Source organism: Dromiciops gliroides, chromosome 1 (genome assembly GCF_019393635.1).
Source record: "Dromiciops gliroides isolate mDroGli1 chromosome 1, mDroGli1.pri, whole genome shotgun sequence".
In the NCBI taxonomy this organism is placed as follows: Eukaryota; Metazoa; Chordata; class Mammalia; order Microbiotheria; family Microbiotheriidae; genus Dromiciops; species Dromiciops gliroides.
Window position 1 is genome coordinate 759,123,015 of NC_057861.1, and position 22,305 is coordinate 759,145,319.

A 22,305-nucleotide genomic window follows, 5' to 3' on the forward strand; every position below is an offset into this window, starting at 1 on the left:
TAGAAGAACGCCAACCACGCTGGTTGTTGTCAACACAGTCCTTTGAGGTGTGGGGGAAGTGTCCCCTCCATCATCTCAGTGGAGCTCCCTGACCAGCCTTGCTGGGGGAGGCGCCATCGCCGTATGGAGGTTAGAAGTGGCTGCGCAGTCACAGAGCTAGTCACTGTCAGAGGTGGATGCACACTCGGCACCCACGTGTCCATGGGGGTTCAAGAAGGCACAGAGCCAGACCCCTCCAACAATGGCAGCTTTTTAGGAGCGCAGAAGCCCAGAGAGATGAGGTAGATGAGCTGGGTTTGAATCCTGCCTCTGACACGTCTTCCCTCTATGACCTTGGTCCATCTTGGACCTCAGTTCCCTCATCTGTTAAATGGAAATGGGGTTCTGACTCAGTGGTCCCGCCTGTGGCCTCCCTCCCTCCTGGCTCCTCAGGCCCAGGGGTCGTCTGACGTCCAAGGCCTCACCTTGCTCCCCCGGATCAGAGCAGAGCTCACGTTGGCCCGAAGATAACACAGCTGAATCAGGGAGGAAAAGTGACTTAAAGTATGAAAGACCCAGTGTTTTGGCCGTGACCTTGGCCTCCTGCCCAGCCTGAAAGTTTGCAGGCAGCTCATCTGTGGCGTGGAGTCCAGGACAGATTCTGGTCTGAGCTTACTCCGTGTGTGCGCATTTAAAAGCCCACCCCCCCCCCGGTCCTCCGTGCCCCCCCCTTTGGTCTTCCATGCCCCCCCCGTCCTCCGTGCCCCCCCCTTTGGTCTTCCATGCCCCCCCCCCGTCCTCCGTGCCCCTCCCAGCAGTGCTAACTCCAGGGCCTGGTGGTGGGCTTTGACTGTACTGGGTTTTCTGGATGCCTGGTTGACCCAGAAATATTCTCTCCTCTCTCTGGACCCCCGGCTGGCCCTCCATGCATACTCGCCTAATACTGTGCACTGGGCCACATGATAATGAAGTAAGCTGGTTAACCCGGGAAGGCAGGGAGGGCCTGATAGCTCAGTCCCCTCCAGAAATGGGGGTGTGGGAATGGAGGACCTCCTGGCACCCCCAGCCCAGATGGAAGCTTGCCAAGGGTATGGGGGAGGGACAAGGCTACCCAGGGGTCTCCTCCCAGGTTCATGAACCCCTCCCGTGGCCTCAGCTGGCCCAGGACACACTAAAGGAGCCGAGCCAGCCGGCAGACAGCTGACTGAGCCTTCGCTGGCCCTGGGCCCGGCCGGCCTCCACAACAGCTGTGGATGAGCCTTGGCTGACAGGAGGAGGCCCTCCCCCGACTCAGGCCAGAAGGTCACGGGTCCCAAGCTGGAAGGACCGCAGAGGTCAGTTTGTCTGACCTTTCCATTTGTACAGGTGGGGAAACTGAGGACCAAGGTGGTGGGGAGGGAGGAGCGGTTGGCCGGGGCTGGTTCTGCCCTGGGCGCTCCTGCTCACTCACGGGCCAGTCGGCAGAGCCATCAGCCTCCATGTGCTCCCGGCGGCTGGCGTCTCCTGCCCTCTTGACCCTTGGTCCTCTTCTCTCTGCTCGCCTTCCCTCTACTATCCCCTGTATACAGCAGGTGCCCAATCCTTGCAGGATGACTCGAATCCTCCCTGCTCCTTCCTTAGTGACATGCTTTCAGTCCTTGTGCCTTCTAGTGATAAGGGGACCTGGTCCTCTGGTGACACCTAGAGGGGATCAGGGAGGAGAGCTACCCAACGGTGCAGCGTCACTCAGAACTGAGTGGGGGGTGGATCCCTCGGCCCCTGGGCGGGCTCCCACTGTCAGACCTGGTGACCACGGGCCCATGCCCACCCCCAGCCAGGATCCTGCCCACACCACCACCCTGGGGGCTACCCGCAAAGCAAGCATCCTGCTTTCCCCCCTCCCCCACAATAAAGCCTTTGTGTCCCTCTTCCAAATGTCTGGTGTCTGAGGTCAGGCCCCAGCAAGAAGGAAGGTCGGGAAACAGATCTGGACCCTCAGAAGCCAGCATCAGCACTCACTTAAGGGACAGCCAAGGGAAAAGGGAGGCTTAAAGTCCCTCAGGACCCCTAGTGTTCAGAAACAAACCCACCATTCTATCCACGGAGCCACTGAGCTGTTTCCTAGGCAAACTTAAGTGACTTGCCCAGGGTCACCCAGATAGAGACTGTCTGAGGCTGGATTTGAACTCAGGTCTTCCTGACTCCAGGACCAACACAATATCCACTGCAGTACCCAGAGGCCTGATTTCTTCTACTCTGCTACATACGATTTAATTCAGTGCAACAAGCCTTTCTCTGGGGCAGCTAGGTGGCGCAGTGGATAGAGCACCGGCCCTGGAATCAGGAGTACCTGAGTTCAAATCCGGCCTCAGACACTTAACACTTACTAGCTGTGTGACCTTGGGCAAGTCACTTAACCCCAATTGCCTCACTAAAAAATAAAAACAAAAACAAAAAAAACCAAGCCTTTCTCTTCTGGGTTTTGTTTTTTTCCTTTTTAACATGTCTACTCTGTGCCAGCAAATCCAGAAATGAAAGATCCCTGCCCCAGTGAAGTTTATGGGGGGCAAACACCTGGTTCCCTTCATAATCATTCTTAAAAGTAAATATTTGCTCTAAAATGGGTTTCATGTAGTTGGATTTTAAGGAGTCCTCCTCCCCTAGATGGGGGGGGGTTGTGTCCTGGACCCCCTTGGACAGATGGGCTGCTGAAGCCCAAGGCCCCTTCTCACAATAAGGTTTTTAAATGAATAAAATAAAATGCACCAGGTTATGAAAGAAGCCATTTTCTAATGAAACGCCATCCCCCAAATATGAAAGAGCCGACTTCCTGGACCCCTGAAATCTACCCCAGGACCCCTGGGCAGCCCCTCTGCTTGCCAACTCTGACCTCAGGCACGCAGGGCTTCCTATTTGTGGAGAAAGCCTTGGAGTCAAATCCTGGGCAATCTTTTTTTCTTTCTTTCTTTTTTTTTTTTTTTTGCTGGGCAATGGGGGTTAAGTGACTTGCCCAGGGTCACACAGCTACTAAGTGTCAAGGGTCTGGGGCCAGATTTAAACTCAGGTCCTCCTAAATCCAAGGCTGGTGCGCTATCCACTGCACCACCTAGTTGCCCCCATGTCTTTTCTACAATGCAAATAGACATAGACAGATAATCATATATGCACAGTATATGTGTATATTATGTGTGTGTGTGTATTCACTTAGCAAACAAATGGAAAGTTGATATAAAGCAGAGGTATGTCTGTGTGTGTGCATATATAAATATGTTTTTGTGTAGCATTGTGTGTGTCCAGGTCTGTGTAGTCACACACACACACACACACACACACACACACTCGCCTGCTCAGCTACTCAGCCGTTATCCCTCCTCCCCCTCCCTCCCCCACCATGGCCCCTCTTCCCTCATCCCTGTCTCTGCCACCATGTTGGCATTTGGACTCCAGTGTCCTTGGCACCTGGGTCAGTCCTGTGGCTCCTTTTCCCCCATGCCCCCCTCGCTACCCTCTGGTATGTGGGGCCCCCGGGGCTGCTCTTCTCCTTCAGGTTTCCAGCCTGAGATCCTTCCTCACCGCTGAGTCTCCTGCCATCATCACCATCTCCCTCTCTGGCCAAAGCCATCACGACTCCTCCTTGTGTCTTTCAGCTTTGGAGACATGCTGTCCTTCACACTGACTGCATTTGTGGAACTGATGGATCACGGCATCGTTTCATGGGATACCTTCTCCGTGGCATTCATCAAGAAGGTGAGCTGGCCACTCTCTCTCTGTCTCTGTCTCTGTCTCTCTCTCTTTTGCAGGGCAATGAGGGTTAAGTGACTTGCCCAGGGTCACACAGCTAGTAAGTGTCAAGTGTCTGAGGCCAGATTTGAACTCAGGTCCTCTTGAATCCAGGGCCGGTGCTTGATCCACTGTGCCACCTAGCTGCTCCTGAGCTGGCCACTCTCAAGGGTCTGGGTCTGGGAGAGGGTCTCCCTTCCCCAAGGGGCTCTACTGCCCCTTGCTATCAGGAAGATCCAGGATGGTAGAATTCCAACTGCTAAATCCGTGAAGTGTACAGCCCTTTTACAGATGTGAAAACTGAGGCCCACAGAGATGGGTGTCACACAGGCAGTTGGAATCAGAGGCAGGATTCCACCCAGATCCTCAGCCTTCTGTCTGCTGGGCCAGTCAGTCAAAGGAAGGTTGACTTCTCTGGACAGAACTGGGTGATTAGAGCATTGAGTAAGGAAGATGTCTCCAAGGGGAAGACTCCCTCTGGGGGAGGGGGCCATTCTGTCATAGACTGGGCCACCCCTTGAGGAGGGGGAGGTCCCCTGGCCTGCCCACCAACAGAGGACTGGCTCTGTTTGCCTGGAAGCTTCATGGCATGGGTGTCTACTTGCCCAGAGAGAGCAGCTGCTGGTATGGACTGTCTGATGGTGGCCCCACACTGCTGGGGGCTCATTCGTGGTCAGCCAGTTATCCTGTACACCAAGGGCTCGAACTCTGCCCCTGGCTTCTCCCTTCTTGCCCACTCTCCCTGGCACAATGCTAGGCATGGCTGAAGCACTCGCTGAATTCCTTCTGGTTTTCAGGGGGTTTTAGGAAATGCTCTGAATTGTTCTCAGCCTGATTTCTTTGGGACTGCTGATGTGGGCTTTGCTATCCTTTCCTCCAGTCTCTGGGACAAATGAGAAAGGCTTCTTTCTGAAACACTTATTGATTTAATGTTCCAGGGAAGATTGGAGCTTAATTAAGCACTTTGGGAGGAACATTGATGCTTTCAGACACATACATAATTGGTTCCTGGGCAGAATTTGGTCTTGGAAGTCTATTTTCCTTCCATGGACATTGAGGAAGATCAGTGATATGTTAGACAGCTAGGTGGTCCCACAGATGGATGGACTGCCGGGCCTGGAGTCCAGAGGACTAATGTTCCCAAGTTCAGATCTGGCCTCAGACACTTCCCAGCTGGGTGACCCAGTCACCTCACCCTGTTTGCCTCAGTTTACCCATGTGTAAAATGAATCGGAGAAGCAAATGGTAAACTACTCCAGTGTCCTTGCCAAGAAGAATGGGACTTGGGGGCACAGTGGGTAGAGCACCAGCCCTGGAGTCAAGAGGACCTAAGTTCAAATCCAGCCTCAGACATTTGACACTTACTAGCTGTGTGACCCTGGGCAAGTCACTTAACCCCAATTACCCAGCCAAAAACCAAATAATGGGACTAAACAACAAGAGACCTCTCAGTGAGGAAGGGGGATTAGTGTCTGCTCAGCTCCTCCTCATTATAGCATCACTGGGAGACGGGATTTGTCCTCAGGAGATGGGAGGAGCTTTCAGGTGTAAAGATGCCGGGCTACCCTGCCTCCTGACATCCACACACTTAGCTCTTTCTTCACTGACCATGAACCAGGAGCTCTTCTCAGCCAGGGAAGAAGAGAATGGATTTGGCCGTGCCCTCGTCCAGCATGAGTGTGCTAGAGCCTTGAGCCCCATCACCCTTGGAGCCGGAGGTGGTGGTGGAGAGGCGGGCTCTTGGTCAGGGCTCTCAGTCAAGTCCATTTCCTTTGTTCATCGGACCCTTCTCGAGTCTTGGACAGTGTACCAGGGATGGGGCACCTGCTGGTCAGAATGAGCAGGGGTGTGCACCACACGAGGGGCTTTCTCCTTCAGGACAGACTCAGCTTCTTACTGAACAGGCCATGTTGTCCCAGTGTAAGAGCTGCCTGCCCCCTCCCCCACGCCCCCCACCAGGCACAGGGGAGAAGGGACGACAAATATAGCAACTCCCCGACCATCTGCAGAGCGAGGCACACGTGTAGCCATGTGTGTGTGGAAGTGATCTACGTGCTGAAAACCATGGCCCCAGGAGGAGAAGGCAGGGAAACACAGGTCGGGAAGAGGCTGCTTTTGGTCTCAGGAAGCAGTTGGTTTCTCCCTAGCACTGTCGCACAGCGCTGCCTTCTCAGGAAGGTGGTGCCCGGGGGGCTCTGGCAGCAGGATCTGAGCCCAGCTCCGGGGCTCTCGGCCCCTTTGTCAGCATCCAGAAAGACGTGGGCCAGCTCTGGGCCAATGAAGGTTGGTCATGTGGCTCCTGAGACTTTATAGGGGCAACGGGGCCTTGGATAACTATTTTTAAATGGCTGCAAGTGTGCTGTGCTGGTGTAGACAGCCTGGTGCCTTGGGGGCCTGAGAGCAAAGCTCTTGGTCTTCTTCATCTCCATCTGCAAGTGGCCTCTCCCAGAGTCCTTTGGCAGATGAAGGGCCAGTTTTTTAAATGAAGGACTGGCATGGGGGTGGGGGAAGGAGGGAGACAGAGAGAGACAGAGAGAGAGGAAAGGGAGACAGAGAGACAGAGACAGAGGGACAGAGAGAGACACAGAGAGAGAGAGAGACAGAGACACAGAGACACACAGAGAGAGACACAGAGAGACACAGAGAGAGACACAGAGACAGAGACACAGAGAGAGAGACAGAGAGACAGAAACAGAGAGACACAGAGACAGAGACAGAGAGAGAGAGACAGAGACACAGAGAGAGAGATAGTGAGGGCCAAATTTATTATTGGGAGAGTTAATTGGGTGGCTTGCTATAATATTGGGTCCCCTCCAAACTGCCTTTTTAAAAGTTATTTCTCCCAAGCTATTAAGGAAGGAGATTAACAGCCTCTTTTCCACAAACAAACCAGGTTTTATTAATGGGAACAAAATTTAGCACAAAAGTGAAGTTAATAAAGCAGGGACAAGGGAATAGAGGAAGAGAAAATGAATAAGCTCCCTGGCTCTAGCAAAGACTGACTCAAACCCCAAACTTGCTTCCAGTTCAGCTAGCTTGAAGAGCTGGCCTTGCTTCCACAAACTCACCACCTGGGGGCTGTAGCTTTTCAATGAGAGTCAGCTGTGCAGTCCCTCTCCGGTACTATCCGAAGCTCACCAAAAGGTAAAAGAGCTTCTATGAGTGAGCATTCCCTTCTTACTTTCTCTCTCCCTCCCCCAAAGGGGAGGTCCTTCAGGCTGGTTGGCTGAGACTGGTCCCCCTGCTGACATCAGTAGTACACCAACATGTCACTCAGGACTGGCCAGGTGTGGCCTCCATCCAATCATCCCCAAGTAGGTACTTAGTTTCTCATTCTCACCCAATACTAAGTCACCAATACTAAGTCAATCAGGTGGGGCCCCTGGGCGTCTGCCAAATTACATTATTTTATCGCAATATGCTGGTGGATGGCAGCAGTTTGTGCTGAGTTCCATAGCCTATAATCAACAGCTGTAATGATATGAGAGGAAATTGTGCCCCATTGTGGGTGACCTTTGAGGACAAGGCTGTGACCCCTACGTAAGCCAAACGTTCACTTTGCCTGATGGAGCTAAGACCCAACACTTGGGCACTGGAAGTTAGGCTGCTAAAAGATGGGAGGACTTTGGGGAAGATGCTCCCTGCACCTCCTTCCTGGGATCCTGAGCCAGCTGGCAGACCACATCTATGGGGACCAGGACCACCCCTCCCCCCAAAAAGGTGAACTCCCCAAATAAGTGCACACTTTTCTCAATATTTGGAGTATTTCCTCGGGAACCATCATCATGCAGATGGACTATAGGGAAATGGTCCCCTTGCAATGACCATACAAACTGAGGGTAAGTAGAGACCGGTGCAAGGATCTAGCTGGGAATGATGTCGGACCATGTGGACTCTTGGCAGGTGGTGCAGTGGAATAAGGATCCCATCTGTAGTCTGGGGATTCTGCTCCTCACCACCTGCATGACCTCGTGCAAATCCCTTCCCCTTCCTGGGCCTCGGTTTGCCCATCTGTAAGAGGAGAGGCTTGGAATAAATGATCTCTGAGATCCCAACCAATCCTTAATGTGTCTCTCTAAAGAGGAAGGCAGGGGATGGCCTCCAATCCGACAAACATTTATTAAGTGCCTGCTGCAAACTAGGTCCTGTCCTTAGCACTGGGGTCAGATAGAAAGACAAAAATTCAGCCATCCCTGCTCAAACAGCTTCCATTCCGTAGGAAGTGGTAGAGAGGTACAACAGGAGCACAAGTGGGTACATCCATGATCATTTAGGGAGGACGGTGCCCTCGGCCAGCTGAGAAATCTTTAGAGTTGATTCAGGATTGCCAAAGGAAGTGGATGAAAATGTCTGTATCATGGTTGGCGTGATCATGGTGGGAGGAGGAGAAGAAATCAGGGGATGGCAGAGAAGGGAGCTGGTGATACTGGGGGTGGGGAGGATAGAGCAGGATGGAGGCGGGGGAGATGGAATGGCGAGGGGATGGAGCAGGATGGAGGGGGGGAAGATGGAACAGAGGGAGGATGGAGCAGGGGTGGGAGAGGAACAAAGTCCCAATTTCCCATGGAGGCTAATTATCCAGGCTGGAAGGAAGCTCCAGCTCCTATTTCTACACTAGCCTTCTCAGCATCGTCTTGTCAACAGGCATTAATAACTTTAATGAGGCCCCTTAAATGCAGTATTTACGAGCCCCCAGTGACTTGCACGCTGTGATCCATGATTCTAACCTGCGTTTTACTCCCCTTCACTACACTGATTTTTTACTGTCTGGACCAAAAAGATAAATTCCTAAGAGAAAATAGTGGAAGGTTTAAAGCAGTAGTCTAACTTTTGGAGCTGGTATTTTAACTGTTTTGTACACCAGTGTCTGGGAGGGGGGGACGTGGGGGACCCAGCTGATTTGGAGAAAAAATTCACTTTAGGTAGTTCAAAGATTGAGGGAAAATGCTACTTTTGGTGAGTGAGAAGCAAAGAGGGAGAGAAGGCAGTTTGGTGCAGTGGAAAGAGCCTTGGCTCTGGAGTCAGAGGACCTGGGTTCAGATTCTACCTCTGACACTTACTATATGTGTGACCTTGGACAAGTCCCTTCTCCTTCATGGGCCTCAGTTTCCTCATCTGTAAAATGGGGGGGGGGGGTCCCTGCCACCTCTCGAGGTAGGGGCCCGGGAGCCTCTGTTGTCGGTGGACAGTGCTGACTGGAGAGATCTTCCCTGAGGAGCTGAGGAAAGGACTGGAGTTGAGTCAAAGATGAGGCAGCCGGAGGGATGCGCGGACAGGGATGGATGCAATTCTGAATAGAGACTCCTCTCCTAAGGACATACTTTGCTCCTTAGTCACTGTTGTGTTTAGAACATTTACCCCTAACAACCTAAGCTCAGAGGAGCGGCCCTGGAAACGAAACAGGACGGCTCTGGGCTGTGTAAGGGATGCTGAGGCAATGTCCGCCTTCAGATTGTAACTGATTGCTTCCTTTTCCCTGAATTTAGAATTCGAGGCCACTTTCAGCCTGGAAAAAGAGGGCACGTCTGGGGAAGGGGTACGGCAGCCTGCTGGAGCCTCGTTCTAGGGTACTGCATCTCCTCAGATGCTGCCTTTGCCCCTTCCCATCTTATGCAAACCGAGGATGTTCTACTTGTGCTTGTTTGCAGATAGCAAGCTTCGTGAACAAGTCTGCCATTGACATCTCCATCCTCCAGCGCTCCTTAGCCATCCTGGAATCCATGGTCCTGAACAGCCATGACCTGTACCAGAAGGTGGCGCAAGAGATCACGATTGGCCAACTCATCCCCCATCTTCAGGGGTAAGGAATGGTGGAGGGAGTTCAGTGCCCCTAACAGGGAGAGCCCAGCTCATCTGTGCCTGCCCAGCTTGGGCAGTGGTTTCCCATGTGGATTCTCATGGGTCCTCCATGAGGGATCTGCCTGGTATCCAGGCTGATCTCAGGGCCTCTGATATTCCCTGGATGCCAATGTAGGACCATGCATTGTAAAATGTATTGCGTATCATTTTTGTAAGGAGCTGTTATCTAAAGGGAAAAAAAAAAGACAAGTAGGAGAGGAGAGGGTCTGATGAAGAACACAAGACTCCTGGGTTCAAATTTGTCTGTTCACTTATTGTGTGTGTGACCCTGGGCAAGTCATTTGGCTACTCTGAGGTCATTTCATCATCAGTAAAGTGCCTGGGATGATATTTGCACTCCCACTCCCCAGGTCTGACAAGAGCAGAGCACTTTATAAACTATGCAATGCTGTTATTATCATGGTCACAATTAAAAAAAAAAATTACTGACTTTATGTGTAGGGCTTAGTGACATTCCTGAGACAATGAGACCTCTGTGTCCACGCTGGACTCTTCTTTTTTCATAAAATGATCACACGTGATCTCACTATCAAATAAGACTACATATGTGTTTACATATACATACATACCCATGTAAGTATACATACATATACATGCATACAAATAGCTAACATTGATAATGGGCCACTAGGTGGCACCATAGTGCATAGAGTGCCAGGCCTGAAGTCAGGAATTCTCTTCTTCCTGAGTTCAAATCCAGCCTCTGACATTTAGCTCTGTGACCCTGGATAAGTCACTTAGCCCTATTTGCCTCAGTTTCCTCATCTGTCAAATGATTTGGAGGAGGAAATGGCAAAGTCCTCCAGTATCTTTACCAAGAAAACTCCAGATGGGGTCATGAAGAGCTGGACATGACTGAAATGACTGGATAACAACAAAAACATTGATAAGAATAGCTAACATTGACATAAGGTTTTAATGTTTGCTAAGCTTATATATATATATATATATGTGTGTGTGTGTGTGTGTATAAAAACATGTATATATACACAAATGCACATGTGCACACATGTAAATGTGTACATGATCTAGAATAGGTACACATAAAATACATTCCATGTATGTGCAATACAAGATACCTGCCTAAATATAGCTATGTGCACATGCGTGGATATGCATGTACAACTCACATGTATGATACACACATACCAAGCATTAAAACCCTGAGTCTATATTAGCCATTCTTTTCATAGGGTCATGGATTGAGAGCTTGGGGACGCCTTGAGGGTCATTTGGCTCCTGTTCCCCTTTTTCAGATAAGGATGCTGAGCCCCAGAGAGGCTTGCCCACGGCTAGACCTGGGATCTGAACTCAGCTCTTTTGATTCCCAATCCCACGCTCTTTTCACTGCGTCATCCTGCTTCCCAGCAGTTTGAAGGGGTTTTCAAGTGTGTGGAGGGGAGTAATAGTCCACAAACTGGCCAGCGTCCAAGATTTTCACATTCCAAAGGGAAATGTTTGTGTTTTAGTCTAGAAACAGGGAGCCACTGAGGCTTCATGAACAGAGGAGTGGTGTGATGAACCCCGTGTTTTCAGACCATCCATTGAGCAGCAACAGGAAGCCTGGGTGGGGCAGAGAAGCTGGTGTTTTCTGTCTTGATTCCTTATCCCTGAGAAGCAGGAGGAAAAAGTGTCCTGCATGGGCAGAGCCCCAGGTATGCCAGGCTGGAGGTGAAGGGCAGCTCCTTCCCTCAGTGTGGCTGGGACCACAGCCCCCTGTCCTGGTCCAGCACCTTCCTCTTTTTTGACAGTGGATCCATGAGGCCAACCCCATACTGGTCCCTGCCCATTTTTCTAAGCTCTCCTGGTTTCCTTTGCTGCATTTGTAAGTCCTTCACTTTGTCTCTGGGGTTTTGTCTTGTCTTGTTTTGTCTTCACTGGCTCTTTTGATTCTCTCTGATGCCTTGTGGGCTTTTTTATCTTTAGGACAGACCAAGAAATCCAAACGTACACCATTGCAGTAATTAATGCCCTCTTCCTCAAGGCCCCGGATGAGAAGCGGCAGGTAAGAAGGGCTTCCTCTCTAACCCAGAGCTACTGAGGGCTGGGAAGCTGGTGTGTGTCGAGGCAGCCCCAGTCTTGCTGTCTCTGTCCTTCTGGCTGTTCCCCTCTCTTTTCTGGACCTGGGGGTGTGTGTTCCTCTCTGCGTCTGTGCCCCTGCCTGTGTGTGGTGACAGAGGAGAGAGCCCTTGTATCCCACCCATCCTTTTATACCTTTCCCAAAGGGCTTGGCAGCTGTGCTCTCACCTGATTGCCACAAGTTGTTAGGTACTGAGGACAGTTCCTCATTCCAAAGGCCTGTGTAGACACTCTACTAGGTTCTTGGGAAGGCAAGAAGTATGATTTAGTAAGATATGGACCATAGAGCAGGCAGCCTGAGGGACAGAGTGTAGGACCTGGAGTCAGACGGTCAGACTTGCCTCTGGCTAGCCATGTGACCCTGGGCTAATCCCTTAATGGGAAGAATAACACCTACCTTCCAGGATCCAATGAGATCATATTTGTAAAGCACTTTGGAAATGTGGGTTGTTATCATTGCTGTTATACATTCTGGTAGGCTGCTGATCCCCATTTTATAGACGGGATGACAGTTATGAAGCTTGGGAGTTCCCACATCCCGACAGAGCAGCTGTCGATGAGAACCAGGTTTCCTGATCTTCACTTTGCATTTGCTTTCCCCCAGCCCCCACAGTCTCTATTGCAGGAGAGTTGACCTGGGTGGCCAGCTTCTCTGAGATGAGATTCCGCAGCTGCGGGGAGAGAGCCTGCACTGCTGCCCACTGGCTGGCTTCTCCCTCCAGCCAGGTGGGAAAGCAGTGGGAGGCCCCGGGTGTCAAGGGGGAGAGCCCCGGAAAGGACTGGTCCCTTCTGCCCAAGCCCAGATTTCTCCCTCACAAGGGGGGAAGGACAGATTCTCCTTCTCCTGGGGTTGATCTCTGAGATGTTCCCCCCCCCCCCCATCCAGCCTCAAGCTTTCCACTTCTCTTAATGCTTAGAGCCAACTGAACTCATGAGTGATTGAGTCCATATTGTCCGTATTTCATGTACACGTAAGTCATTACCACAAAGTGTGGAAGCCAATGCCTGACTGGCCACAGGTGGAGACTTTGGGGGGCTGAGCGTAATGTAAGCTACTTTGCTCAGGGAAACATTTGCCAAGGATCTAAGAACACACTGATGAAATGTTGGCCATTGAGCTTCTGAGTCTTAGCAAGGTGTAAATTGTATACAGTAGATGGAACCCAGAGAGATTGACAATCCTCGGGAATGTTTTTTGGCTCTTGGGCACCATGAGGTCATTGTCAGAAGATTCTCTTACCCGTGGTTTGTGTCATTGAAGAGCTTAAATAACTGATTGTTTTTAAAATGTGTGTGTGTGGGGGGGGGCTTCTTTATGAGGCATATTGAGGAGGCAAGAGGAGTGAAAGGGGGAGCAGGGAAGAGGAAAAAGAAGAGGACAAGGAAAGGAAGGAAGACAGGGAATGACTGAAGAAAGAAGGACATGCATGATACCTTTTCTTGTCAAAACAGCATCTGCTCCACAGTGTTTGCGGCTGAGGCTGCCAACCCTCCCGCAGCAAGGCTGTGCTGGTGGTACTTAGAGCCAGAAAGTCTGGAACCCCTCCCATGGTATCCTTGGCATTGATACGATCGATATTTGTGCACTTCCTTGCCCAACCCTCCTGTCAAGTCCTGGAATTGGTGCTAAAGCTCTCTGGAGGAGGCAGTGAGGCCCCTGCTGCCGGGTGTCTGAAGAGTCAGTCCTTAGGAAGACACCCTCCTCCCCTGGGGGTGCAGCCTGTGGCCTCAGCCTGGGGGTGTTGAAGGACTATTACTTGACCTGCCAGATCCTATTGCCTTTGAGGGCTTTGAGTGTGGGCCTGGGGAGAGACTGGATGCCCCTGAGGACCCCCAGAGCTGAGATAAGAGCAGCTCCTCACCTGCGAGGATGCGTCTATTCAGCCACAACGTATGCCAGAGTGTGGTGGACAGGCCCCGGGACTGGCCACGGGCAGGGGATCATGGGGGCTGGAAGGACTGAAATCACCACTGGGGCAGGAAATGTATGTTCGTACCCTTTGCCCACTTATCCACTGGGGAATAGCTCTTGGTCTTAGATATTTGTGTTCTTTATACTTTGCCATTAGATCCTTATATGTCTATCGTGCTTTTAGGAAATTATCTTAGTAGACAGCTGGGTGGTCTGGTGCCTAGAGCACCAAACTTGGAGTCAGGAAGACCCGAGTTCAAATCCAGTCTCAGACACTTCCCAGCTGTGTAGCCCTGGGCCATTCACTTAAGTTGTGTCTGACTCTGTTTCTTCATCTGTGAAATGAGGATCACAATACTACCTGTCTCCCAGGATTGTTGCAGGATGAGATGAGATGAGATTTGTGAAGTGCTTTGAAATCCATTCTTGCTATTATTGTTATTAATTACTGTGATGATGCTGTGGAAGAAATTCCATTTAGGATCCATTGGTGCCTCCCTCTTGGCGCTGACCCCAGCAGGACCCTGGGCCCCCTGAGCCGCCTATGTTCTGGCTATGATGAGGCAGGGGCGGGTGAGCCTGGGATCTCGGTCGTGCTGCTTTCTCCCTAGCTCCACCAAAGGGGGTGTCTTAGATTTCCTCCTGGCATAAGCGCTGCTCTGTAGGGACAGTGAAGGAGCCGGTGCCTTCCAGAGGGCCGCTCGCGTGCTTTCATGTAGGGTCAGATTTCCTCTCAGGGTGGCTTTCGTAGCCCTTGGGGTTTCTTCCCGCCCGCAGTGCCAGGTTTTCCAAATGCCACTCTGGGGCATCAGAGGGTCAGGACCCGCTAACCACCTTCCTCTGGTCATTCCACTCTCCCCCTTTCTTCTCTCCTGCCTTCGTGCCCTGGGGGGAGGCCTGCAGGTCAAGCTAGAGCCTCAGGCCGACATCCTTGACTGCCCACTCACTGTAAGTCGCTGCTGCTTCCTGCCTGCCCTCCCAGGGCTGCCCGCCCTCTGCCCCAGCAGGGAATGCCCCCTGCCTGCTCTCCTGCCTGGCTTCCACCAGCTGTCTCTGCCCCCCCACCCCATAACCTTGTGCGAAGTGAGTTTTGTGACACACCCGGGGCACATGCGCGCACACACACGTGTGTAACGGCTGCGTGCAGATCCATTCAGGAGCAGGTTGGTTTGTAACAACCAGCTTTCTGAGGAAAGAATGGCCACGGCCACGGTTAAGTTTGGTGTGCACCACATACCTTTGTCCATCACCTTCTTCGGTCTAGACAATTAGCAGACCCACCATCACGCCCTGCTTTGTAGTGGCCGCCAGTCTCTGAGCTGTAAGCGCAGCCCAGCCTGGGGAGGTCCAGCCAAGGCTTCCCAAGGGCAGCCACAGGGCCTGGGGGGCCTCCTTCGGCCCTCCCCATTGCAGAGTCCGGGAGACAAGCTCCAGCACCTGCAGGCCTCTCCAGGCCCCCGGCTATTAGTCTTGACCCCTCAGGCTGCATGGAAAGCCCCAAAGCTCAGCCCCCCCCCTTCCCCCGCCCCAGCCTTTTCCAGTGGTCTTTACTTCCTGAGACATTCTGCTCTTCTCCCTTGAGGAAGAGGGTGTCCCAGGCCCTCTCCCTGACTAAGCCTCTGGGCTGGTTTTCTTTCGTGTCACAGGAAATGGCGAACATCTTGGCCCAGAAGCAGCTTCGCTCCATCATCCTGATGGTGAGTGCCCCTTGCATGCTGCAGGGACCGGAGCTGCTGGTGGTGGCAGGGAGGCGGGATCCAGGCTGCTTTGCTCAGGAGGAGCCAGACCCGCTCCTCATGCCCTGATCTGCTTCTGTGGTGAAGAGCAGGGCGGCCACAGGCTTTCTCACTGCCCAGCACTGAGTGGGAGAGGACTAAAGTACCCTTGTGTGCACCATAAGGTCATGCTGTCAGTCAGGCCGGATCAGTAAGCATCGATCAAGGGCCTACTGTGTGCCAGACACCATTAAGTGCTGGGGATACGAAGAAAGGTGAAAGACGGTCCTTGGCCTCCAGGAGCCCACAGCCTAATGGGGGAGACCATGGACAGGATAAATTGGAGACAATTGCCCGAGGGAAGGCCCTGGCATTAAGGGGAATTGAGAGGCCGAGGCCTGGGGGACATCAGGAGGTGGAGATGAGGAGGGAGAACATTCTCAGCCTGGGACACTGGAGTCGGGAGACGTCCTAGGTGAGGAATGCCAAGGAGGTCGGGGCCACTGCACCAGAGCTCTCTGTTCGGTCTGATGTAGTTTGGCGGCCCTGGAGGCGAGAGTGAGGCTGCTGACTGTGCCCAGTTCTGCCTCATGATCACTTGCAGGTCAAGACCTCTCCCTTCTGATGTCCTTGGTCCTCTACAAGAACGAAGGACCAGGGCAGCTAGGTGGTGCAGTAGATAGAGCACCAGCCCTGGATTCAGGAGGACCTGAGTTTAAATCTGACCTCAGACATTTGACACTTACTAGCTGTGTGACCCTGGGCAAGTCACTGACCCACAAAAAAAAAAAGAACAAAGGACCAACAATTCAATAAATAGTGATGAATATCCTTTGGGGTGCTGACCCCCCAGCCCTACAAAGACACCATGAAAATAGCCTCTGCTTCAAGGCGCTGGCTTTCTAATGTTGGCAGGAAGGAGACAACATGTACCCCACAAAAGGCTGGGTCTGAGAGAGAGAGCGCTAGTTCCTGGGGCCAGGCCAGGGCTGGGAACAACCACCAGAGTGGTGGCGGCTGAGCTGAGAAATGGAACAGGAGGGAGGGAGGGAGCGACTGCTCATTGGCTCTCCCTGAAGGCAGGACTTGCTGGTTGCCTCTGTTCCCAGCACCTGACACATAGTAGGTGCTTAATGGATGTTTGTTGACGGATGGACTGGGCAGCAGGGATCCCCACTCTCATCCTTCCCACATCCTTTCAGAAACACAGTAGACTTGATGTGAGCCAGTGCCAGGCAATCACAAAGCCCTCCAGTGCCCCCAGGGGTCTGAGCCGCCTAGGCCAGATCTCTGGGGAGGTCCTGGAGTAGAGGAGGGGCATAGGGCCACTGGCTTATCCTGGCCGGGTGCTTCTCCTCCCTGCCCTGACTGTGCGAATTCACCCCTGAACCTGAAGCACTCGCAGTGAGTTGATGGGACAAGCTTTCACTTGTGTTTTGTTTTTTTGTCCCGTCCCCGCATCCTGCAGCATGTCATCAGAGCTCAGAGAGCCATCAATAACGAAATGGCCCATCAGCTGTACGTCCTGCAAGTCCTGACCTTTAACCTCCTGGAGGACAGAATGATGACCAAAATGGACCCACAGGATCAGGTAAGGGGCTGACAGCTGCTTAAGGCCTGTCTTTAACCACTTCTGACCCAGCACCAAAGGGGTGGAGGAAGATCTTAGTCTCCCACATTTCCTGGGCTGATAAGACTCTGCCTCCATTTCTGACCTTCCAGCGAATCCATTCCACATCGAAATGAATGCCTTCACTCTCCTGGAATTCTCCCCTTTCTCTGACCTCAAGCTATGATGCTTCAGGTTACGTATTTTCTCTCATTCTCTATGGAGATGGGGTCTCCAGGGGCATATGTCTGCTTATTATTCTGGGGTCTGGGGGTCTTGATCAGGTGGGGGCCATGGGAGATCTTAGAAGCCCAACCTCTCATTTTATACATGAGAACACTGAGTTTGACAGACGGGAGAGGACTTTTTCAAGGTTACAGGGGCCATCCTCTGATTTCATGATCACACAATCTCAAGAGTTGGAAGGGACCACCCTCTACCATATACATGCATCCAGCCACTGCTACCGAGCACTGCTAGTTCTGTCCACTGGGGCCAAGTAGAACAAAGCTAATCTCTCTGCCGTGGGATAGTCCTGTCGATAGATTCAGATGTGACTCTGGGGCAGGTTTTCTGTAGCAGGATGTTCCTCTTTGTCCCCTCCCCTGGCATACTCCCCTTTCCCCAAACAGAACATCTCTGTATCCTGGGCTTGAAACGACTGCTCCACTATGCAGTTTTTCCTCTGGAGCTGAAAACCCTTAGATGGAACATTGTGCTTTCCAATGTGTTTGTATCTGTGTCAAAGTCTTTTCCCACCTCAGACCTATGATTTCACTGATGTAGGGAACTCCTAGGAGCAAAAGCATAACTTAAAACACCTCTATCTTATAGTCTTAGGGGAGTTGTCTGGGGCATAGAGAAGTTCAGTGACTTGGCCATAGTCACACAGCCAGGATGTGACAGAGATCAGACCCAGGCCTTTCTGATTCTGACACTGGTTGTATTCTTGATACCATGCTCCCTCTCTCTAGATATTAATCTACATCTATAGTCATAGCCTATACCTGTGTATCTACCTATAGTTATAGATAGCTCTACCGGTGCCTATACCTATACCTCCTTCTTTGCCTGTGCATATTTCTGTATCTGTAACTATACATGCAATACTTATATCTCTGACACATAGTATGTGCTCATACTTGTAATCTCTGACACATAGGAGATGCTTATACCTATACCTCTGGCACATAGGAGGTGCTTATACCTATACCTCTAACATGGTAGGAACTTGATCAACATTTGTTGACTGACTATAGAGACAAGTATAGATATATCTCTTAATTTCTATATCTCTAGCCATACCCCCATCTATACCTATTGTTCCTCTGCCTGTAGCCACACCCACACCTGCACCAGCATCTTTACTTGTATCATCAGGATGATCTAACCCCACAGCTATACCTCTGTTGATAGCCATCATGTCTATGGACACAATATCGGCATGGAACATTATATAATCATTTTGGCCGGTCTCCGGGTTTCCTTATACATCACCATGATTATGGGGGAACAAGTTCCAGTGGCTGCCAGACCCCCAGGATAGTTATTCTTTCCTCCCTATTCCTGGCTTCCAGGCCCCCACCCCTGAGGCACTCAGTTCTGGGAGCCCCAGGCCCAGAGGGGAGGATGGGGTGTAGTGTTCCTGAGGCTTCTATCCTGCCGGACTGTCTTCGAGCCCAACCATCTCTTTGGCTTTCTCTGGGGATCCCCCTCAGAGTTGTGTGTGGCCACTTCAGCCATAAGACCCACTGCAGAGCAAAGCCAGGCCCAGCAGGGCCCAAGGGAAAGAGAGTGAGCCAGGCAGAGCCTGTAAAGCCTAGCTTTGGGGTGTGGGTCTATTTTGTTTGCCAAGACAATCGTGTTTATCAGAATGAGACAATAGCATGAGGCATGAGGAAACTCAGTGCCAGAGAAAATTCAGCTGTAGGGGAGAGGCAGGGTGGTCCGGTGGAGAGAGCCCTGGACTTGGTGCCAGGAGCACCTGCTTTGGAATCCTGCCTCTGACATCACTCACTAACTGCGGGACCTTGGGTCTCCCTTAAGCTCCCCAAGCCTCGGTGTACTCATCCATAAAAGGGGTCTATAAGAGCACCCACCTGTCTTAGAGCAGTGCTGCAGATACATCAGAGTTCTCTCCTTCCCCCACCACAGGCCCAGAGGGACATCATCTTTGAGCTGAGACGCATCGCCTTTGACGCCGAGTGCGAGCCCAGCAACAGCAGTGGCAGCATCGAGAAGCGCAAGTCCATGTATACTCGGGACTACAAAAAGCTCGGCTTCATTGTGAGTACCTGAGCGGCCTCCAGGCTCTTGCTTCTCTGCGGCCGCCTCTGGGCCTGCCCTCGCCCGTCTCAGAGCTTTTTGGCCAACATCTTCTCAGCTGGTTTCAATGCAGGATCCCATGGAAAATCCTCTGGTGTGGGCAGAAGCAATAGCTTGAAGGGAGAGAGGTGACTAATGTGGCCTGCCTTTAAAGGGTCTGGGGGAGGATCTCACCAGGAATGCCCAGCCGCACTTCGAAAGCCAAATCTGGAGCTGCTCTGGGCCCTGGGTTCGAGGAGGTCACAGGGAATTTATTGGGAGCTCATTTTCTCCCTGTGGATAGAAGGACCTGGGTTCAAGTACGACCGCTGGCCCATGGGCAAAATGTTTAACCTCTCAGGGCCCCAGGCGACTCCTTAGGGTGACGTTACAAATGAGCGACCAGTCAGCACTATGGAGGGGGTTTGCTTCCTGGGGATTTCCCACATGGATGAAGCTGCAGACCTGGGCCAAGCAAATGAATGAAAAGCAGTGATGATGGTGGGGTTCTTCCTGAACCCCTTTTGGGGGAGCGCACCAACATCTAATTTTAAAGCTTGTCCTTGATCCTGGTGTGATGTTGCCTCGACGCGCTTTCTCTCCTGCTTTCTGCCCTTGGCTTTCTCTGGGTGCTGGAGGGCTTTCTCAGATAGAAAATCAGGACAGCAATGGCATCTCTGAGGCTGTCCCCGGTGCAGGTGAGCCAGGCCTGCGTCTCCTGCTGTGAGAGTCTCCCTTTGTGCCCCTATCCAGGCTCCCCTCGTTGGGGAGGAGTCAGGAGCAGGAGACACAAAACGTTTCTAGAAGAGCCGGCTGGGCGATCTTCCCTCTCCCTCCCACTTCTCGGCCCGTGGGCTCCCCAGCCCACCTCCTCCTCCCCCAGGAGTCAGCAGTGCACAGGGTGCTGCTCATGTGTTTGTGATTTTGAAGACAAAGCATCTCTGTAAATGGGAACGCACCACCCACCCAAACTTGGCATGAGCCAGGGCAGAAGGAGCAGAAGCTCTGGGCAGCCTCTGTTGGAGCTGCTTGTCCAGCGCATGCCCACGGGGCTGCCCGCAGAGGATTCTGCCCCTGCGGCCGCGGCGGGGTGGAGCAGACGGGTCACCCAGCTGCCCTTTGGGAGCTCCCCATCCTGAAGCCAAGCCTGCGGGGCGCTGCTTCCCTGACTCTGGCTCCTCATGCTGCCCGTACCCCTTCCTGCCCTGGCGGGGAGCCTCGAAGGATGGGTTGGAGGCCTGTCTTTCCCAAGCCTTGAGACTCCTTCCTAAGAAGCTCTTGTTCTCTTGTCCCTCTGGGGCTCAGGCAGAAGCAGCTGACCCCCCCACTGGCCCCCAGCTTCCCCTAGTGGGGGAATAGCTGTAAACAATGCCCCCCCTCCCTGAACCAGGCAGGGGTCTCTGTGGGAGGCCAAAGAGGGTACGTCTGAGAGACAGCTATACTGAGGGCTCCGGAGCCCTACGAGATCATTCGGCCACGGCCTCCCCCAGCAGACCGACCTGGAGACGAGCAGGAGGGAAGCAAGTGGGTGCCGAGGAGACTGGGAATGATCCCAGGGCCCAGAGCCAGCTCCCTTCCAGGCCTGGATTCCACTGACATCACACCATTGGGGTAATCAAGGAAAAGCTGAATTTCACCCCAGGAGGCCTGTTCTCTCCTGGCAGGGCGTCTTTGGAAGAGGAGGCCTCGGGCCCCCAGTGGAAAGTGTTAACACTCTCTCCCCCTGCCCAGGGAAAAGCGGCCCCAAGAGCAGAAAGGATGGCAGGGGGCCCTGGGGGCCTGAAAGCCTCCCCATGGAGGCATGTGCTACTCCGGGGGTGGCAGGGATTCGGAGGACCGATGGCGAGTCCCATGAGGCAGTGCAGAATGGGTAGCCCTTCTCGGGGTCGGGATCGACCCCATGTCTCAGTTGGAGCCCGCACGTTGTGTTTCTATCAGATAAAGACATCCAGATGTGTGTGTCCGTGTGGATGCACACGTGTGTGCTCTAGCATGTGCATGGTTGGCCAGTGGCTTTATGGAGAGGCCCAGCAGGGAGTGCACCGGGGTAGGGACGCGCCAGACTCCTCAGGACACCTCCAGATGTGCAAGGCAGAATGGGGGCTCTCTATCTGCATATTCTCCTCCTCCTGGGGGGCCTAGGTGTGCTGGGGGCCAGGGATTCAGTGACAGACAAAGCAGCGTCTTCCTCCCTCAGTGGATTCTCACACTGGACCCAAATCCAGATGTCTGAGCAGGAAAGGACCGGAGGGATGCCTTGGCCTGCCCTCTTGCTCACAAAATGCTAAGAAGGGTTAAGTGATTGTCCAGGATCCCCCAGACAACAGGGGGGAGAAACAGGGGCCGAGACCTTCCCTTCTTCTGTCCTGGCAGAGCCGAGCCCAGGGCAGGTGCAAAACCCCTTGGCCTGTCATCAGCTTTGATAATGCATGCTCGGATGGGGCATTCACACCTGTCTCCACTGCAGTTTAATCTTTCCAAAAATATAGGAGGGGGGCAGCTAGGTGGCACCATAGATAAAGCACCAGCCCTGGATTCAGGAGGACCTGAGTTCAAATCTGGCCTCAGACTCAACACTTGACACTTCCTAGCTGTGTGACCTTGGGCAAGTCACTTAACCCACATTGCCCCAGAAAAACCAAAAATATAGGAGACTCAGCATCTTTTCTCTCTGTGAGTGAAGATGCAACTAATTTTAAAATGCTGGTGATGGGCAATCAGTTGCACAGCCTGAAGGGCCGTTGCTGCCCCCCCCCCCCCCCCGCCCCGAGGCTCGGTAATGCGTTTTGTTTGAGACAGTGATCAGTGACCACCCAGCCAGGCATCTGGGCAGTGCAGTCCATCATGCACAAATTGAGAATCTCCTCTCTCAGGCCTCCCATCTGGGTGACTGCAAGCAAGTTCATGCCTCAGTTTCCTCAGCTGTACAGTGAGCACACCCTTCGGAGGGTTGCTGTGGGGCTCAGATCATTTCAATTCAATTTAATTCAATTCACTGAGCATTCATTAAGTGCCTATTATGAGCCAAGTGCTGACGAGCTGTCTCACCAGTCTCTGGGTTGCTTCAGCAGCTTCAAATAATAAGAGCA

General features: G+C 52.5%; 1 protein-coding gene across 7 annotated transcripts in view; it reads left to right on the forward strand.

Moving 5' to 3' along the window:
- The window catches only part of ELMO1 (engulfment and cell motility 1), a 376,252-nt gene that overhangs the window by 141,652 nt on the left and 212,295 nt on the right, over positions 1-22,305 (forward strand). For 6 of the 7 annotated variants that reach the window (XM_043975135.1, XM_043975136.1, XM_043975137.1 and 3 more), the window contains exons 8-14: positions 3,606-3,705; positions 9,387-9,538; positions 11,524-11,602; positions 14,492-14,536; positions 15,235-15,285; positions 16,772-16,894; positions 19,067-19,198. In XM_043975135.1, the coding sequence (XP_043831070.1) occupies positions 3,606-3,705; positions 9,387-9,538; positions 11,524-11,602; positions 14,492-14,536; positions 15,235-15,285; positions 16,772-16,894; positions 19,067-19,198 (682 nt within the window). The remainder of the gene's footprint in view (positions 1-3,605; positions 3,706-9,386; positions 9,539-11,523; positions 11,603-14,491; positions 14,537-15,234; positions 15,286-16,771; positions 16,895-19,066; positions 19,199-22,305) is intronic. The other variant, XM_043975139.1, reaches the window with a different exon arrangement.